Here is a 21369-nt window from a genome sequence, read left to right as displayed (position 1 = left end):
TTAGCGTGGCAGGGGGGGAGGGGGCATGCATTGACCTCAGTTTCACCTCGTGAACGGCAGTGATTGAAGCACACAAACAACATTTTTGCAAGAGACCTCTCACCGTCTTATGCTCCCAGGTTGTGGGTGCATATTGGGCTCAATCTTGACAAATGCTCCTTTGCCATTCATCAAGGAAGAGCAATGCGAGAAGTCAACATTGTGTAATAATTGTGCCGCTCCGTTCTCATTTTGATGGGACCACATGTGTCTCTGCGCACACAGTATACACATGGGCATGTTAATAGAACTTAGCACGTACCTACGGCAGGACGCACAAACGTTCACCGCAGCATCTGTGTTTAGAGGCAGTGCTTTTTGCCGAATGTCCTTTTGGACCTCGAATTCGCACGGTTGGCTACATTCAACAAGTGAATTGATCAAATTCGGACAAAAAGTCCCCAGGCATACAATGGCATATTCTTATTGAATTACGTCACGGGATCTCTAATGTTCACCGTGAAGCAGCAGGTGCGTGGTATTTTATGGTTCGTACACCCGCCAGTAATAACCAGGGTGGCCTGTCGGATTCATACCGCGGACCTCTGCAACGAGTTTCCACTCGTGCGAGCGCCCCTAGCAACATGCACACAATTAGATGGCCTGGGCGGAGATGGAAAATCTCTCTTTTTATCTGACAGTATTCCACTGTGACTAATTGTAGCCGTATCTCAAGGCATATTAGAAGGCAAAATGGCCTTAAGTGTATGACTACTGTGCACATGAGCGACAGCTGAAGGGCAACAAGACTTAAATCGAGAAGCAGGGAAGATGTTTACACGCATAAAACACGACACTTGTACTGCAGCTTGACAGCAGCAGCAAACTTCAAGTAACGGGATTAATATTAAACAGCTCAATCTCGTGCTCGAGAAATTACAAGGCATTTAACGTCAACACTATTAATCAAGCATGTGATCAACATATAGAATCGGAATCAGTATTTAGACTGCCGGAGAAATCTGATGAGTTATGAATCTCTTTTTGACAGATGTCCATGTGGGGCGGGGTCAGCAAGTTACAAAAATAGACAATTTAAAAAACGATACAAGTGCAAAATAGAGAAAAGAAAGTCACTCAAATAAATAAAGATAAATAAAGTACACAAGTACAAATTGCATGTGCGATGAAATCTAGACGTGATATGAAGTTATTGTGTATAGTTACTGGAGTTAGTTTCCATAGTAATAATGGTGATTTATTTTTGATAGAGCGTCCGAAACATCGCATCTCATCGTAAATGTTTGAAAGGGCACCCCCAGGGGCGGCAGCACCAGCAGCAGCAGTCCCTGTCTGGACGCGAGGTGACTTAGCACCTGGCCTGCAAGCAGCAGTAGCCTTCCAATCGGGGGAAAACGATGGCTGTGTAATCCCCAGGTGAATAATTTGCAGGTGATTTTTTTTTAAGTTGACCGTGATGCCGGAACACAATTGCCTACTCGTGTTTATGACGTTCGAGGGTTATTTGACGTCTGTGATGCAGACGGGGAGTGTTTGGAGGTTAATGCACCCTTGGTGATCACCAGGGTGGGCTGTTGGATTCAAAACCGCAAACCTCTGCAACAAGCGGCGAACGGACCTACTAGCGCTGGGCCATATCACCGCAGATCTTGCATTGTTTGTATGAATTTTTGTTGAACTTCTTTCGCACAGTACGTAGCCAACCATGCTAATCGGAGGTGCAGGGGAAGGACAACAAACTAAACACAAAACTCAGTTCTAAACACAAAACTCAGTTCTAAAGTTCTAAAGAACTGAGTTTTCAATCGAGATTTAAAAGAGCCATAGCTCCAGTAGCTTCCTAATATCGTAAGGAAGAGTGCGTTCCAGACGGCCGCAGAAGCGCATGTGAAAGCACGCGATGCAGTAACAACCTATCATCATTAAGGTTCACTGCAACACTGTGGGGCTATTATTTCACATCCTTCCTCTCTGGGATTTTTGGCGACAACATCGCCTGTCTGGCGACGCTCCGCTCATTGTCGAGCCGAACGTCTTTGAAGCGAAGAGGAAGGCGGCATCAGCCGAACGCTGAGCTCGTCAAAACACACGGCGGCAAGGGGCGCTCGGACCAGCAGAAACTCGTTGCAGAGGTTCTTGGTTCAAATTCCGACAAGCCGCCCTGGTTATTACTGCGGATTCATGAACCGTAAATACTACGCGCCCGCTGCTGCTGCACAGTGGAAGTTAGAGATCCCGTTACGGATTTCAACAAGAGTAGGCCATTTTGTGCCAGGGGTCTTGGTCCCAATTTTCTAAATTCATACTACTCAATTGGAATTATACATAGGAACATTGGCCACTACTGTAAAATTATTGGACTATGTCTGCAAAACAAAGCCCATTTGTGACAGCCTTGCGCTATAATGGCGCAAATACAAAATGTCCTAAAATATTAATTATTGACACAATCTGTGACAAGGTTAGGGAATATATAATTTTCAATGCAGAGTGATAGCAGTACGAAATCTTATTGTTTTAAATACACAAATGTCGAGCATCGCATCACATGCATCGCACACGGAACACGAGACGTGTGTCATGCCCTGGAAACATGGACAGCTCTGCATTGCAGATAAACGTGATAGGCCCCTAAACAATCATCACAGCAATTTCTTCTCACCTGAAAAAAAAATCTCTTACCTGTGGCACCATCAACATCAGCTGGGACGAGTTTCACCATGCACACCGGAGGACGTGAAACAGCTCACGACATACGGGGGCCAGGTTCGTTAGTCTGTGCTCGTGAGAAGCCCTCCCACAGGGCAGGGCTATGCAGACAGCTGCTCTCCGACTGCGTTTTCGGGTTGTCCCGCGTGACGGAAGGCACTATACGTCACAAGTTTAGCTCCGCGTGCTTGAGAGCCGCTGCGGCAACCGAAATCGTCTCACGTGCCGCGAGTCTTCGTCGGGAAATGAATCGGCTCATTTGCTGAAGAAGCTTCCTGGCAAACGGAGCAAATCGTCGGGCATCGTGCTGCACTTGGTATTCGCGGCACGGTAAAGAGAAAACACATCGGGGTAGAGAACCGTATGGCACGACAACGCCCAGGCGGCAGCGGCAACCCCCCGACGCTCACCTGCCAGAGGGCACACTCCGGGGGGCGTGTGCTGCCGAACGAACGACAGCACCTCGTACTCGGCCATCTGGAGCGAGACCAGGCTCTCTCGGACCGCCTTGGTCAGTCCAGACTGATGGGCAAGAATGAGAGACAAAGGGACACGGATCACCGTTAGAGAATAAGCGCAACAACAACAACAAAGAGTCTACTCTGTGGCCTAATATCCAGTTTCAGGAATCCGGGTATGTAGGTCATGGGGGGCAGACAAAGCAGTGAAACAGAAGGATTTCTTCACAAATCTGGCTGTCGCCTGATGATGCTGGTTGTAATTACTGGTAAACGTCGTACTCACATTGTAAATGTTGTGGATTTACTCTGCAACACACCGGTGTGCTATACTATTAACGAATTGGCATGTTCTGTTAACGTGACAAGCCTTATTAAGTGGCTATGTAAGGTGGAGGCGAGTTTAACGACACATTTATATTTACGCCATTTAACCCAAATAAGACTCGAGTATGGATTGCAGGGAGACCTCGTGGCATCAGAAAAGAAGCATTTTACATTTTTATTTCCCTGTGGCATGCAGTGGGTCGGCGATGTCAACGGTTAGCATGGGTTCACGCATTAATTCACGGTGTACTTATTTAGATGCTTTTGATGGGGAGTACATTAAAATGCCGAGCTGCCAATTTGCGTTGACTCCTTTGATTTATTGATGAAAATAATTCTCGCTTTACACTTGCCGATGCCATTTGGCAAACCTAATAGGCGTGTGCGAGACCCTGAAATACTGTTAGTTAAAGCTGGGAAAGTCTCCTCGCTGTGTGATTAAATTTAACTCAATATGATGTATAGTAATGACCTAAAATTAGTCTGCCCGTTGTCTGAGAGTAGGTTTCAAGCCACTGACCATGAATAATTAGTTTCATATTTTCTCATTAAGAAAGACATTAAATCCAAGTGTATTAGTTAACACTGAACTTCTACTGGCAAAACCGCTCGCAGCATATTGCTTCATATTTACCCACATATTGCAAATCATAATTTGTTCACGTTTGCTCATTTGTGGGGAAATATTTGCGTTGAAATAAATTGCGAAATTATCTCAGGTGTGGGTGCTCGGTGGATTATTACACCGTAGCGTCGCGAGAGACAGCGGCATCTTGGAGAGGCCTTCACCCATCAGTGGATTGAGCATGGCCGATGATAACAGGAAGGGAGCCATATACACGTCCCCTGCTTGCACACATTTCTTCACTCGGTAGGTCACATCTCATCAGCACTGCCGTGCAGCAGATATTAGAATTTGCATATGTGGTGGGAATTGTTTCAAACGATCCGTGGCTGTACTTGACAGGGGCAGACCTACAGTGAGGGAAAAAAGTATTTGATCCCCTGCTGATTTTGTACGTTTGCCCACTGACAAAGAAATGATCAGTTTATAATTTTAATGGTAGGTTTATTTGAACAGTGAGAGACAGAATAACAACAACAAAAACCAGAAAAACGCATGTCAAAAATGTTATAAATTGATTTGCATTTTAATGAGGGAAATAAGTATTTGACCCCCTCTCAATCAGAAAGATTTCTGGCTCCCAGGTGTCTTTTATACAGGTAACGAGCTGAGATTAGGAGCACACTATTAAAGGGAGTGCTCCTAATCTCAGCTTGTTACAGAAGAAATCAATCAATCAGATTCCAAACTCTCCACCAATGGCCAAGACCAAAGAGCTCTCAAATGATGTCAGGGACAAGATTGTAGACCTTCACAAGGCTGGAATGGGCTACACGACCATCGCCAAGCAGCTTGGTGAGAAGGTGACAACAGTTGGTGCGATTATTTGAAAATGGAAGAAACACAAAAGAACTGTCAATCTCCCTCGGCCTGGGGCTCCATGCAAGATCTCACCTCGTGGAGTTGCAATGATCATGAGAACGGTGAGGAATCACCCCAGAACTACACGGGAGGATCTTGTCAATAATTTCAAGGCAGCTGGGACCATAGTCACCAAGAAAACAGTTGGTAACACACTACGCCGTGAAGGACTGAAATCTTGCAGCGCCCGCAAGGTCCCCCTGCTAAAGAAAGCACATATACATGCCCGTCTGAAGTTTGCCAATGAACATCTGAATGATTCAGAGGACAACTGGGTGAAAGTGTTGTGGTCAGATGAGACCAAAATGGAGCTCTTTGGCATCAACTCAACTCGCCGTATTTGGAGGAGGAATGCTGCCTATGACCCCAAGAACACCATCCCCACCGTCAAACATGGAGGTGGAAACATTATGTTTGGGGGGTGTTTTTCTGCTAAGGGGAAAGGACAACTTCACCACATCAAAGGGACGATGGACGGGGCCATGTACCGTCAAATATTGGGTGAGAACCTCCTTCCCTCAGGCAGGGCATTGAAAAATGGGTCGTGGATGGGTATTCCAGCATGACAATGACCCAAAACACACGGCCAGGGCAACAAAGGAGTGGCTCAAGAAGAAGCACATTAAGGTCCTGGAGTGGCCTACGCAGTCTCCAGACCTTAATCCCATAGAAAATCTGTGGAGGGAGCTGAAGGTTCGAGTGGCCAAACGTCAGCTTCGAACACCTTAATGACTTGGAGAAGATCTGCAAAGAGGAGTGGGACAAAATCCCTCCTGAGATGTGTGCAAACCTGGTGGCCAACTACAAGAAACGTCTGACCTCTGTGATTGCCAACAAGGGTTTTGCCACCAAGTATTAAGTCATGTTTTGCAGAGGGGTCAAATACTTATTTCCCTCATTAAAATGCCAATCAATTTATAACATTTTTGACATGCGTTTTTCTGGATTTTTTGTTGTTATTCTGTCTCTCACTGGTCAAATAAACCTACCATTAAAATTATAGACTGATCATTTCTTTGTCAGTGGGCAAACGTACAAAATCAGCAGGGGATCAAATACTTTTTTTCCCTCACTGTACGCACAGCTGCTTGCAGCGACAGACGGCGTCATCGCGACACACACTGCCGATGCTGCCTCGACTCGGCAGCATGTGCACTCTCACCCCCATATTTCCACAAGGGAGGTGAAGCGAGCGCCACCATCACCGAGTGCAGGGCTTTCTCTCACTCCGCCATGGTGCCCACACTCCGTTACAAGAAATTTGACGAGCAGGGGGGCTGTTACGCAATGACGCATATTGGACCGAAGATATTTTATTTCTATTCTTTGGGTCTTTCGGTAAAGTCACGTAGATAGGTTCAAATTAATAAAAAATAAAATAAATAAAAACTACGACGTTTCGATCACAACACAAGCGATCGTCATCAAGAGCATCGCGAGGATGACGATCGCTTGTGTTGTGATCGAAACGTCGTAGTTTCTTTTATTTTTAATTTGAACCTATCTACGTGACTTTACCGAAAGACCCAAAGAATATGAATTCCTGCAGTCATGAAAGCTTTAAGTCAAGATTTAATTTCGTTCGATTTCTCCCATGACATCAGCTGGGCAGGCTCCCATAATGATTGAATCATTGGAACATGGGCACAGCGATGATAAACGTACAACGTCCACGCCAAGTGTTTTTGGGATACAGATGTCACCGGGCGCCTCCTGCACTCCACGACACTGTGCAGTGGGAGGTCTTAAGGCTCGCGTCATTTCCCCTGTGGATATAGCGATGCAACGCACAGTAGCTGCATCCAGTTGCACGCTCACGCCACTGCTCCAGTAGAGAGAGCTCGAGAGAGAACATCTAGAGAGCATTTGGCCTACTCTTCCACACCAGCCAGATATCTTGGAAGAGGTGGCCGACTACCTACAGTGTAACAATTTAAAAAGCTGGGTGGATAAGGCAAGAGCACTAACCATTACACCATGTAAGCATCCTATACGGCCTGTAGCTGTCCCTAAAATCCTTTATGGAGTAAAGAAACGGAGTCACGTGATAATATTCTCCAGGGTGGCACTCGGTCCCACGAGCGGGCGCCGGGAGACTCCACCACCACCACCAACGGGGCAAAAATAACCTGGGCAATGCGTGTGTGAAATCACTCGTGTATCCAAAACAGCTGAACAAAGAGGCTGTGTGGAAATTTACAGTCGTAAACAGACCAAATTAGAAGACGGAGCGGTGACGCAATTCTTACCGAACTGTGCCATGAACCTGCCAACCCCAGCGTGATTCCAGGTCATGGTGAGTGATAATGAAAGGTCCAGGTTTTCCTCCTTCGCCAACCGGCACTGACCGGCACTGGTAAAGTGTGATTAAACAAACCACATGACCAATATGCTGTGGGTGGTCTTCCTTGTATTTAGTCCAAACACACCGGATGGAACGCTGTCATTTGGCATAAGTGTCCGTAAAGGATCACGTAATAATGTCAATGACAGTGATAAATGGAGGATAATGTAACAAGGAATAATCCAATCCATTGACTCGCTAAAACTTAAATTGTTTTCACGATCTAACTTTCGAATGATTATATATTGTCTTGTTTATAACATCTACATATTTTTTTACCAGTCTGATTTATTCTCTCAGTGAAAGAATTTCAACATACATACATCTGTGCTGCTACATTCATTCCATTATCCTGCACACGAGTCGATTAATTTGCCTAAGATTTGATTTTAACCAATAAAACGTTACAAGTTTGGTGATAAGATAAAAACAACCTCAATACAATCGGCAATAACACCGTGACATTATAAAGGTAAAGTAACCCAGACGACGCAACTCGGGATTAGTGAACCATACATACATACATGCTTGTATGTATGCCCTTTGTCATGATCGTAGTTACGGGTTCAATAAAAACTACATTTGCACTTTTAAATCTAGATGGATAACTATTTTTTAAACTGCTTTTTGTATTTAGTTTGTTGTTCCCCACCCCCACCTCCAATTAGCACGGCTGGGTTGCGAAATAAGTTCAGCATACGAACATACAGAGAGGCAAGAGAGAGATAACTCTCCCTCTGAGGCTCCACCCATGTCAGCAACTTCTGCATGCTGCACACGTAAGAATGTGATTGCAAACCGTGGCAAGCACCTGCCATGATAACCAGGTCAGGCAGAGAGAGCTGTGTGACTGACTTGATAATCAAGTAATGCCTCGAATAGCTGTATTCAATAAGGTCACTCACCACAGCAGTGGCAGGGCACACCAGCCTGCATTTTAAAGCGATATCAGCGGCAGTATGTCGTGTTAACAGTGCCCACGGGGTGGTGACGTGGAAACGACCATCACACGCTGTGCAAATGCCCACATTTTAACATGCGGCGCGTGAACAGAGGGCGGCTTGCAATGTGGCTGCTGTCGGCACGCACTGCATGATGTGCAATCAGTCAATCAGGTTCCGCAGTGAGAGCATTCAGGTCTCGTGCCCTTGGGCCTGAGGCTCACAGTGCTCATTCACCTGGATACAGGCGACACGTTATGACAACAATTATTATAGAATTTGTAACGCGCGCAGTTTTCCATTCACTCTCGCAGACAGAATGATTCAGAAGTGTGTGATATCACAAAAGAGCTGCAAGGCGGCCAAAACCTGTAGCAACAATTTCCCAACCTCTGTAGTCCTATATTTACATGTTTAGCCAACTCAATTAACGCCATTAATGAGTGTTAAATTGCAACGCAGGGTAAGAGGAATTCATGGGGTGTCGGTGCAGCCCGGCATATGCTTCATCACACCACTGACCAAGGGTGCTCAAGAGAGTATCTTGGCCTACTCTTCCACAGTCGCTAAATGTCTTGGAAGAGGTGGGTGCACCCACACTTTGCCCCACCACACGAGATCAACTAATATGTGGTGTACCCCGTTTAGACTTCTGGGTGGACAGAGGCAGTGGGGGTGGTTTTGTAATTGCTTCTGATGATCTCATTGCTTCCAATTGTAAGGCCCAGCTTGAACATGCTCCCTTGCGTTCTCACTGCCAATAGATCCGTGGCTATCCAGTAAAGGTTTATGTGACCAGTGAATTCGAAGCCCTGACTATGCATGTGCATAATAACGGACACAAATCATGGTTCAAATGGTCCAAGACATCAGTGCCACATTATTCACGAGTAAAACAAGTTGTTGGAACTGCTTTAAATTATATAAAGGCCATGATTATTATATCACAAGAAAACCACCGTCATTAAAATTACAACAATAGCATTCTCCTTGACAGCTGAAACCATATAATTAGCAGTTATACTACTTGCCCAAGGTAGCTATTGGATTGTGTTGAGGATATTTGTGATGTCTGTGTCATTGACAAACGAGATGGCTAATTAGAGCACGCATTGAAGCCTGTGTATATATAAACACGTCTATCGTTTTATATAAAATGCACTGTTGTTGATATCGTGCAGATGTCCCATCTTCATTTTGTTTATCATAAAAACCTGCCATTGTCGCTCCTTCAAGTGACAAGCTATGGCCTCCGACACAGAGCGTAGCACTTATGGCTTTCACCGAGACCGACGCGATACCCATCAACGATTTCAATCTCACGACCCGTGGTCGAGTGCCCCTCCATGGTGAATCGGGGAAAGTGCCGAAGAAAAGTGAAGCCCATGTGTCGATGCACATTCCCTCCGAGCAAATGGTTAACCACTAGTCTTTGCGTAACTTTATAAACGTAGGTGCACCCTCTGGAGTAGAATGGTTATTCAAAAAAGCACGCGGATCGCTTCGCAATTATATTAGCTTCAAGCCATCGGAGCGTGGCCAGGTTCTAAATTCAATTTACCTTTACCATCTCTCTCAGACTTCATCCCACAGCTCCATAATAAACACATTCATCATATTGATTTTACACCCAATGCTCAAATAAATGTCCACTTTCTATGCTCCTGGAAAGTAATGTTTATACAACGCACACGAAACAAGCCAATTACAAGTTGGGAGCATCGATATGTAAACCTTTGCAAATTTCCCTTTAAAAACTGATATAAGAATGCATCAAAATACAATTTTCATTTCCCAGAAAATGGGGACATGTGTTCATCGCCCATTACAATCCTCCTCTTCTGTCTCCTCCTTCACCACCATCTCCTCCTCCTCCTGCTCGTCGTCGTCTCCCCCACTGGAATTCTGTGAATACTGTGAAACCACCGAACAAAACTTGCCCACACACTCTCCTGGTTGTGCAACCTACACCTCATCCATTACTCAGCGTGGTATTTTGATGCAGCGATGAGACACTTGCCTTCACTTCTTGCATTTCCACGTACCACTTGCTATTCAAACACAACTATACCTTAGGCGGTGTAATATATCCACAAAACCGTTCTCGGTGGCACTCATATTTATGTATTATTCCAGAAAAGCAGGGAAACATTTCCCTCCACCATAACTCAAGAGTTCTGTCAACATAAAATATAACTTCTTTCATGCGTCGAGTTTCCCCCTCCCTCTCACAGAATTTGAAAACATTAAGTCCAAGCACATAATGGCAACTGCTTCCAAAATCTACGGAGCAGTTCATCATCAGCAAGTGTTCATAAGAGTGTCTCTCTGCTGCTGAAGGCCACAATTTCAGGTCACCAGCAAAACTATTACAGAAACACGTTACTAAATCAACGAGCCTCCCTCTGCTTATAGACACCAATGGTTTAATTTATGACTCCAAGCTACAATTCTTGTATCAGTGCAGATAGTGCAACGTTGAATGGTGGTAAAGTATTCCTTCGTTATGCACGAGGGTTACGTTCCGGATATGCTCGTGAATAGCAAATTTCGTGGATAATGATATTGACCGACAAAAACAACTCTTAATGAATAACCTTAAATTAATATGTAAATAAGTCTTTACATAAATGAAAAGGATCATAATACAAAAAATATAAATTGTCTATAATAAACTTAAAGTAATAAAACTAATATAAAATTATTAAATAACAGTTCATAAATTAACTTACTTTAAATTACGATCATGCCGCGCAGTATCAGTAACGATGATGCTGACGACAATGACGATGATGATGGTGATGATGATCGTTGTGATGACGTTACCATCTCATCACTTTATCTCATCACGATATCTCCCATCACTTTCTCTCATCACTTTCTCTCGATGCAGTCGTGTCGAGTTCCAGATGTGATTCACGGATAGCCAAAATCAGAGATAGCAAGTTTATGAATAACGTGGGAATACTGTATTAAGATCATGTAATATGTTCCCTGGACATGGTTCACTCTGTCGCACTTTCCACAAGTTTGTGATGGCTTTGTGCATTTACCGCTCCTCATTCTTTTCATTCCGATGGTTGTCCCAAAAGTTTCTTTCAAAGCTGTGCCCGATTTCGTTGGTGGTCATTTCATTAACCTCTCTTCATTGTTTTCACAAATATAAACACAATTCATGCCTTCACTGAAATGAAGCTCAATATCCATAGCAATGCAAAGTACAAGAAAGGTAAACAAATCACACGGACACATACAAGTATACAACGCTGAACCACCCCCCATCCTACTAGACAAAGCCCACCGAGCTATTAACTTATTGTTCAAAAGTGACCCGAACACAAATGATAGCTCAACGAAGCGGCTCATCAAAGCAGCCCAATACTCTAAAATGCGCGATTATAAATGTGGAGGGGAAAACTGGAGGACCTGGAGAAAAATCCACACGACCACGGGGAGAGAGACACGCAAACTCATAATATACAGCAGGCATCAGGGTCGGGATAAAACCCACAACCTCATGCACACCAGGCGAGGTAGTCAACATCTCGCCACCGTGACAGATGGGTAAGTTGCGTGGAGCTTGCTTTAGCGGTGCTCACAACAATTGGAAAAGCATCGGGCGGATAAAACAGTGAAATAACTAAACGTGGCGATGTTTACGGGAAAGGTGCTTCTTCAGAGAGGGTGGAGAGAGCGTTGAGATTGACTTATCTCATTTACACATCACACTTTACACTCTTGATGCCTTAAAAACCTTGAAGCATGAAGATTTCTTATCATTTCCAGCTGTTGCAGTAAAATAACTGGCTATCTCTCCAAGAAAGTCTTTCTAAATCTGAAGACTCTGTTTCATGAGATTCCTGCACCAAGATATTAAACAGTTCCTTCATGAGCGTGACTCACTAATAATCAGAACTGAAACTTTCCCAGCCAAACAGCTGACTGTGAACCTCGTGTGGTAACCTCTACAGTGACATTCAGCGGTAGTCACGTCTCACGTCGAAAGAGAACAGACACATATCTACACTTGTCGCAGGCACACTGTCTAAAATAGCGACTCTGGAAGGACATTACTTCTATTTTTTTATACGAAGCAATTTTTTTTAATGTTACCAGGTAAGGTCCACTGAGCTACATAGCCCATTTTCAGAAGCGACCTGGCCACAAATGATAGCTCAACGAAGTGGCTTATCATGTGGAAATTTATAGCAGCCAAATACTCTAAGCGCATGTTGCTAAATATGGAGGGAATAACCAGAAGACCAGGAGATAAATCGATGCGACCACGGGGATAACTCCAAATATACAGGCGTCAGGGTTGGGATCGAACCCACTACTTGCTGTATACCAGGCGAGGTAGTGAGCATCTCGTGTCCATGGCACCCCAAACTCGTGTCAGGAATCGAACCAAGGGCCCCTTCTTTGCTGGGCGGCACAAGTGTTACCACTGCGCCGCCCAGTTGCTGGGAGGCATGCACGTGTGGGCAGTGCCCAGTACCCTGCCGTGGTGCTCCTTGCACCAGGTGGACATGCCGTCGAGCAGCTCATCCGGCTGGTGGATGATCAGGCTGGGCCCCTGCACATGCGTCACACACAGAAGGGTACGGCACGTCTTGGGTCAGCACTTGCGTAAGTAAGCGCGAGTTTGCTTACATCTCGAGCATTGTCTCATCTTCAGTATTCACGGGAGAATATTAGATGTGTTCCAAAGAATGTGAGAAGTTTCGTCTGTTGTATAACCACGTATCAAGTCAAGTGATTTCATGCTCAAATGAGCATTGAGGTGATGCTAATCTTTCATTTACAGGCCTGAGTCAGTGGTGGAGATTCCACGTTCCTATGGTCAGGGTGTTGTATAATAAATGTCTTCAAGGGCTGGGGCTGATATGACGGAGTGTGTTAAGCACACTGGAGTGGCGTGCATGCCTGTAATCAGCACTATGCAGTTGGTGGATCACTCAAACACCACCGTGTGCATGAGAAGCCCAACCTGCAAGGCCACAAGGTGATCAGCAGACGCCAGTGCAGGAAATCGGTTCCTCACCTATCCGTATGAATATTTAAGTGTTGACGCCTCATCTCATAATGCCTGTGGGTTCTCTGGGTCGATAGACGGGACTGTTAAACTCTATTAATTTACGAAATTATGGTACAAGCACCACATTACTAAAATTAATGATGTTTTCCATAATCTCAGCAAAACAACACTATTTTGTATTTGTACGACTTATGCTTTTCCTTTTACGGAGTTGTTTCTATCGAAATTTGTGTTATCAAGCCTCTTATTACAAATAATAAAAGCGCCGTTAACAAGACAGTTTCTGTAAGAGTCTGCGTTAACTCAATCACAAAATACTAATGAAGCAATTTTTAAAAACCGCGTTGTGTAATGAGATGTGACGTGTGCGCGTGTACAAGCGTGCCCTCTACTCGGCACAACACAGGAGGCTAAAGAGGCTCCTGTGTGGCGGAGTTCAGCATGGCTGCCTACGTGATGTGCGCCGTCTTCTTTAAGCATTTCTGCATTTTATTATTTTAAACCCAACTGCGACACTAACGGAATTTAAATATTATCACGCTCGTGGCAAAGACAAACGTCTCGGGGAGCCTTCATGCACTGGTGGAAAAACTGTTTATTTTTCCAAATTAATGTAATGTAAGTATGCTAAGGTCTTGCCAGTTTTATACATTTTTGTTCATTTGCAAATGTGAACTTAAGGCTGCTATTATCTGGCCTTTTTGAGATACAACCAATCTATGGGACGTGCTAAATAAATGTCTGCACAGACGTCAGGTCCATTGAGCTCCATCCGAAGAAGTGAGTGTGGCAATAATGGAGACTCATCAGGCTACTTATTACAGTGCAGAACCAATAAATATCAGGTTGTATCAAGTATTCGCCTTTATTTCAAATATCGTGATAATCAACTCAAATGTACTCATATTTGTATACAATTCATTATATGTAGGGCTGAGCAGCCAATTGAATTTCCTTTTACCAACCCACACTGACCAGTGTGGTGAAGTATGGTCATACTGCCCCCACCATGGCTGATGTACCGAAACTATGGCCCCCAGTTCCCAGGGTCTCTCTATCCACCAGCCAATGTCTGTGCGAATCTGTCAGTCTATATGCGAGTGAGTGAATCTCGATGGGAGTCCGAGGGTATCTGTGAGTCTGTGTATCTCTGAGTGTATTTGTGAGTCTCTATGCAAGTCCATGGGCATCTATGCGAGTCCGTGGGTCTCTGTGCGAGTCCGTGGGTCTCTGTGCGAGTCCGTGGGTCTCTGTGCGAGTCCGTGGGTCTCTGTGCGAGTCCGTGGGTCTCTGTGCGAGTCCGTGGGTCTCTGTGCGAGTCCGTGGGTCTCTGTGCGAGTCCGTGGGTCTCTGTGCGAGTCCGTGGGTCTGTAAGAGGCATCGGAAATGCAGGTGAAGGAGCAGGGGGTGCTAAGAATCACGAGGTACAAACAGGGCGCCTTCTGGAAAACCCCACTCATCGTCAATAAACCATGCTGAAAATGAGCCAATGGGGAAGGGAGTTAACAATTCTGCTGTGGCGAGCCCAGATCTCTATATTTTAATATTCATTTCATTATTTAGTGTGGGTTTCCTCATTTAGAATACCGGATAAAATTTTAATGAGTGGCACAGCCCTCTTTATAATTCATGGCAGAGTCCCATTGACATAACCCATTTGTGGCGTGAGCAACAGTGCCCCCCAGAGTGGAACAACTATAAATTCAACAAGGTTAGAGCACCGCTACAACACCGCTGACACCTACACGATCGCCCGCCTTTGCAATGTCTCCCTTGAAAGCAATTGCATACACATGATACACTAATCCATTCTGTATAATACCTGTACATTGTCATGGCGAGACTGTGGGTTTGTAATGAGCAGACATTTTAACAGCAACTGCTCAAACAAGGACGGTGTTAGAGGGATACATTAGACTGTGGTTGCAATGAAAGGTATGATATGCCAGCCAGTTAGTATTGGCTTGTATGTTAAGCAAGTATAATGGATAAGCAATGCAAAACAGAACATACATGCCAAATGACAGCTGCTCTTAAATGCATGTAGCAGCAATTACTGTCAATAATGCATAACATGTAGATGGCTTAAATGTTGCATTGGCACAAGAAGCAGTAAAACAATTTGTGGTCTTCCATCGCAGTAGGCAGAAACCTTAACTCACTTGCGCAATGATGTTGAGATTGGAGTCGGTGATGACACAAGCGATCTCAATAATCTGATCCTTGTCGATGTCCAGCCCTGTCATCTGAAACACACACACACAATGCACATTCATCACAGGCACTTGAACCCGGGCCAAACTGCACGTCCACTCCTGTCCTGTAGACCCTGGCAACACAGACACTGCAACCGTGCAGCACGGAAGCCGCTCACCAGGAGGCTAAACCTTGAGACACCGCCTCCCTGGGATGCTGCGGATTGTCAGCCTATTAGGGGGGAGCAGCACCAAATTAGAAAAGTACAGAAATTACTGTCAATTATACTGGCCTTATGCACAGTGTATTAGAGACATCGGTTAACTTGAAAGCATGTATAATGCTTTTGTTTTTGGTAAATTACTCAAACTGAACCAATCAGAGAGAATACTCCTGAAGCCAGGCAATATGTTGATGCAGTCCTATAAAGATCACAAGAGTGCCTAATAGGAGGTAATTTTGCGCTCGAACCACAGCACACATTGCCGAGTTGAAAGGGCTAATGCATTCTTTTCATCTATTGCGCACAGTCCAAAACTGGGCCAGAATAAATTAGGTGCACAGAAACATTGAGGATGGGGCTTTGACTTATCAATGGCTACTGGGCTGATGCCATAACAATCTGTTTACCCCAGATGGTAGCACAGGCCTTGAATACAAAGGTTATAGACCAGAACCCCAGCAAAGGTTCGGTTATTTTTACACATTATCGTCTTAAGACAGGCAGGAAAAAGTTTCCCGAGGCCCAAATAGGCTTTTCAAATACTTCTACTGGATCACACATTGACCGATTTGCTGTGTTATCCCTTCTTTCATACAGTTTATGTAGATGCAGTGAAACTACAATTTCAGATTCAGGCGGTCAAGCGAGGTAACTTGCGTCAGCAGCAGCGGAGTCTATCATCCCTGTTATGCCTCTTTCGTATTTGTGGACCAGGCCATGCATCGTTACACGTTGTACGATCTGTTCTGGATGACCACAGTCGCACACTACTGGAGAGTTTTCAATTTTCATTTTGTGCATCAGGTATCCGCATCTGCCATGTTTTGTGTGGATGCGGTTTAGGGTGCACCATGAGCATTACGGAAGATCAAAACCAGGCATCTTCTGCATTGCGTCTTTCATAAGGTTTTTGTTTGCGGGTTTATTATTATTACCCCTGTAGGTACCTTACTGCCCAGCAGATAAGTGTCTCACGCAGCCCCATCTATGTGATTCAGAGAAATGCATTCATTCATATGTGTAAGAGTTAACAGGCTTTGCACCCTGACTTAAACACAGAACACGAATCACTTTAACCAGCATTACTGCAACAACCAATGTATAATTAATCACTCCTGGGCCACAGACTGTAATGCATCATATAAAAGAGCAAGATGATACATTAATAATAACAGACTTCACGCCAAATTGATTAATGGCTTAGTGGTCATGAGTTGGAAGTTAACAAAATTTGCAATGATAATGATGTGGCCGGGTGGCCCAGAGGTCAGTGCTGAGCCGGCACCACTGAGATTCTGGGTTCGAATCCTGGCAGCTGCCCGTGATTTAACCGAGTTCTCAAGGGCAATGAGCCGAGGGTCTCAGCTCAGTCAACCAATCATCGCACAAAAACCGAGATGTAAAACTTCGTCTTGTGCTTAATTCTGATGCATGCCTGCTCTGGTTCTGGTAATTAAATTCCAGTGATTGTGCAGTGGTTACCGTGCTGTGTTATGAACCACGAAATCCGTATTGGATTCCCAGCCATGGTCAAAATCATTGGCAATCGATATTAGATCGTCCCTGCCCTCTCCCAGATTCACCTCCTCGTACTGACCGGCATGGTGAAGATTTAACAAAAATCCCCATGAGCGCCATAGCATGGGGAGGCCTTCATCATCCATTGTATCAACAATGGGTTGAATATTATTATTTTACTGGTAGGAACCACCTGGTTCCACCAGCCCACAGGGGGTTATTGTGTCCGTCCGTCGTGCACCCAAAAATTGGAGGGGTGGGGCTGGGTGGAGAGGGGAGGGTGGGGAGGGGCTGGGTGGGGAGGGTGGGGAGGGGCTGGGTGGGGAGGGAAGGGGAGGGTGGGGAGGGTGGGGCGTGGGGCTGGGTGGGGAGGGTGGGGCGTGGGGCTGGGTGGGGAGGGGCTGGTCACCCCGTGGTGCCCTTATAAAACTCAACGTTTGACCTACTCACGCCGGCTTGTGCCCGGCCTCACAGTCGGCCATATTTGCGGAATACACCATGCCGCCATTGTCCCTGGCCATTGACCCTGGCCATTGACCGAGCAACCCAACGTTGCTACCAGCTCCCTCCGCAGGAATGTGTTTTATACTGGGGATATCCTTATTTCATGCAAACAGTTAAAACACCTCACATATTTTGCCGGAAAGGGAGCTTTGCTGCAGTTTTAATCCAAAAAAAACACAACAAGATGTAATTTGTGACAAGCACCATAAACAAGGGACCGAGAGATTATTCTCAGGCTGCAGCAGACGATGGAATCAACAACGAGGCTGCAAGCAGATCATTCCCTCGTGAAGGTTGCTGCAGGCTTCGAAGGGTGGTGGCCACGTGCTGGTGCCGTTGTTTGTGGATAATTCCAAGACACCTGGGCACCATCTCTGGTGTCAATGCCTCCCTCGTCTCTCCACGACAATTACCAAAGATATTTAGAAAATGGATGGCACAATTATGTCGCGGATATTACATCGCTTGATTTATCATAGTCCTGCGATATCGCAACCTCCCTATCTGCGGCCCAGCATGCGCGAGCAACACTGTCCACACAGACTTCTCGCGATCGGCCATTGGAACTGCTTCATCAACGACATTGGAAGGAATGTTGTGATATATTGTTAACAGTGGCCTTATAAACGCTATGACTCACAATGGAGGCAAGTGACAGTCTGAATAAGCAAGGCTTTTTATTCTCGAGTATATTTCAGTCTAAATATTTCCAGTAAGCATGCTATGTTCTTGTAGTTTTTGTTTAATGTAGTGCCGCTTACGATGGTGGGAATTTCTATTTGAAATTTTGGCAAAGGTTTTTTTTTAGTGCTGCCACTGCAGCACTGCTGACGAGTCTCATAACCGTCAAGCCCAGCCTGCCGCTCACATCGTGCTCCTGAGCGTGTACGAAGCTATCCATTACTGCTGGGTTCTGGCATGAACGCTACTCGAGCATGAAGAGTGAGATTTTACCAAGGCAAGCAGTCAGGACCCTTTGAAAGCCGGCCACAACAATCAATGTCGCATTAACGAGTTACGTTAATGCAGCATTGATTTTACGCACAGTAAATAATTACAGGGGGCATCGTGGCAGAGTGGTTAGTGCACCGTACTATAAACCCAGTGACTGGCGAGCGATATTTTAACTGTTCTGTGGCCCCTTTCATCAACACGTAGTGACCTGCATGGTGAAGTATGATATGAAAAACCATGACAAACACGGTATAAAGGGTTCTTATCCAGCAGTGGATTGACAAAAGGTTAAAATCAAGATGAAGCACTAATCTCTTGTTTCCCAATGCAACTAATGTTCAAGTTGGTATAATCATGGATGCACTATTCTAATTCATATATGCTCACATCATACACACAGATAATGTCGATGGTTACCTTCATGGGAAAATTAATGATACATCTAAACACAGCGGATCTTCAGTTGCAGTGCGCTATGAAATGAGGCTGCTTAGTAACAGCATTTGGTGGGCAACACTGACCCCCACTGACAGATTGTGGAATTGCCAGGTCACGACTGAAGAACTACAGAACGTACTCAATTCTACTCCTGCTCAATTCTTCTCGTCAGTTGATGATATCGAGTACTATGTTGCTGCTACTCATGCGTGTGGTGAACAACATCTTCATCAGCTATCGTCATTTCACTGCTGGATGAAGGCCTCCTCCAGCTGTTATCATCTCTCACAGTCCCATGATGTAACAATCAATATAGCTTGTGAACTCGAGCTGATTTCATTGCTCCATCTCCGCAGTACGGATCATCTCGGGCACGTTCCCACCCTTGACTGCCACTCCGTCATTAGTCTCGACCATTTAAATAAAGATATTATTTTCATTGTTCATAAAAGTGTGCTGGATAAAGCTAATGCTGATTTCTAAGTGGAATAATTATTGATGTTGGAACATTTTTTTTGCTTCCGATTACTTAAAAAACTGAAAATATCCTAGCCGACAATAGTGACATGCAATATAATTACCCTGAATCCTATTTAAAGCGATGCACACTGCACGGGTAAAATTTGACGTTTCCATCAAAAGTTGAGTTAAAGCCAATACACTAGAATGTCTGTGATGCAATATAAACCGTAATCCATCAACACCTCCAGTCCTAATTCACTAAAAATGGATTAAATTTCAGACGAATTAGATGTATTGAAGCAGCTTCAAACTGACGGTGCAATGAGTTTCAAAGACTTAACTGAATGCAGTAAGTAGTAATTTTCCCCTACAATGTATCCTATTGATTCCTGGTTAGCTGACTTCATTTGACAGGAATGTCCCTGCCTATTGCAGAAATTTCACCAGACCGCATGACACTAGCCAGCTGGCTGAATAAAATGTCACATTCTGATGTTACTCGTCTTAGCTCCATCTGTGTCTGGAACACAAAATGCACAGGTAATAAAAACAAAATAATATTTGAAAACATTATTTCATACCTATCCTCTCATGACGTGATGCCGACAGCATGATTGCAATTTCACTTGGGAAATGGAGAACATTGATAAAACAATGAACACTGTCTCGCTGTGTGTTTCCTCGGAATTTCCATGAGCCACAAATATTTGAAATGTTTCACATCAAGACAGAATGACTCTGAAGTTTAAAGAGTGTCTTAATTCGTGACGACTTCTCTGTACAACCCGTTACACGTTGGCAATTCGGTGATGTGGATTGTACGATGCCACGCACACAATCTATACAGCGGCCATCACCATCATTAGCCATGGTCAATCCACTGCTGGATGAAGCCAACCCCAAGCCGCCTTCTCACATGCTCCTGCGACGTAAATAATCCACCTCGCATCCCGAACGGATTTCCTCGCTCCATCTCTTCAACACATCCAACTCACCCGGGTATTGAAAATAAAATGACTTGCACTGTTACCCCGCGGTTGATTTAATCGCACCGCCACCTACAGCTGTCGCTAGTTGCTGCCCTTCCGTTTGGCTCTCGTTTTCACCTCGTTAATCGTCATCTCTTTCGACCCATTCTTAAACATGTTTCATCAACTACTTGGTCGCACCTCCGATGAGCACGGTTGGCTACGCAGGGCGCGAAAGAAGTTCACCACACCGCCACGTGCACACAAGCGCCTGTAAAGCCCTGAGACACCGTATGAATGGGCATAGTACAGCTCACAATTGGTGGGGTAAAATGTGGGTACCCCCCCCACCTCTTGCAAGACGTCTGGCCAGCAGCGTGGGCCAAATACGTAGCGAGTACAGAGGCTCTGTCTATTCAGCCAGAGACTCTATCTATCTACTCAGCCAGAGGCTCTATCCATCTACTCAGCCAGAGGCTCTATCTATCTACTTAGCCAGAGGCTCTATCTATCTACTCAGCCAGAGGCTCTATCTATCTACTCAGCCAGAGGCTCTATCTATCTACTCAGCCAGAGGCTCTATCCATCTACTCAGCCAGAGGCTCTATCTATCTACTCAGCCAGAGGCTCTATCTATCAACTTAGCCAGAGGCTCTATCTGTCTACTCAGCCAGAGGCTCTGTCTATCTACTCAGCCAGAGACTCTATCTATCTACTCAGCCAGAGGCTCTATCTATCTACTCAGCCAGAGGCTCTGTCTATCTACTCAGCCAGAGGCTCTATCTATCTACTCAGCCAGAGGC

General features: G+C 45.0%; 1 protein-coding gene across 1 annotated transcript in view; it reads right to left on the bottom strand.

The window, feature by feature from the left end:
- The window catches only part of REXO2 (RNA exonuclease 2), a 51900-nt gene that overhangs the window by 12408 nt on the left and 18123 nt on the right, over positions 1 to 21369 (bottom strand). The window contains exons 2-4 of the mRNA XM_078870136.1: positions 15466 to 15549; positions 12764 to 12841; positions 3120 to 3231 (exon numbers count right to left, since the gene is read on the bottom strand). Coding sequence (XP_078726262.1) covers positions 3120 to 3231; positions 12764 to 12841; positions 15466 to 15549 — 274 coding nt within the window. The remainder of the gene's footprint in view (positions 1 to 3119; positions 3232 to 12763; positions 12842 to 15465; positions 15550 to 21369) is intronic.

The sequence above is a fragment of the Lampetra fluviatilis genome, chromosome 29, assembly GCF_964198595.1.
Source record: "Lampetra fluviatilis chromosome 29, kcLamFluv1.1, whole genome shotgun sequence".
Lineage (NCBI taxonomy): Eukaryota > Metazoa > Chordata > Hyperoartia > Petromyzontiformes > Petromyzontidae > Lampetra > Lampetra fluviatilis.
This window is presented reverse-complemented; position numbering and strand designations above follow the sequence as displayed.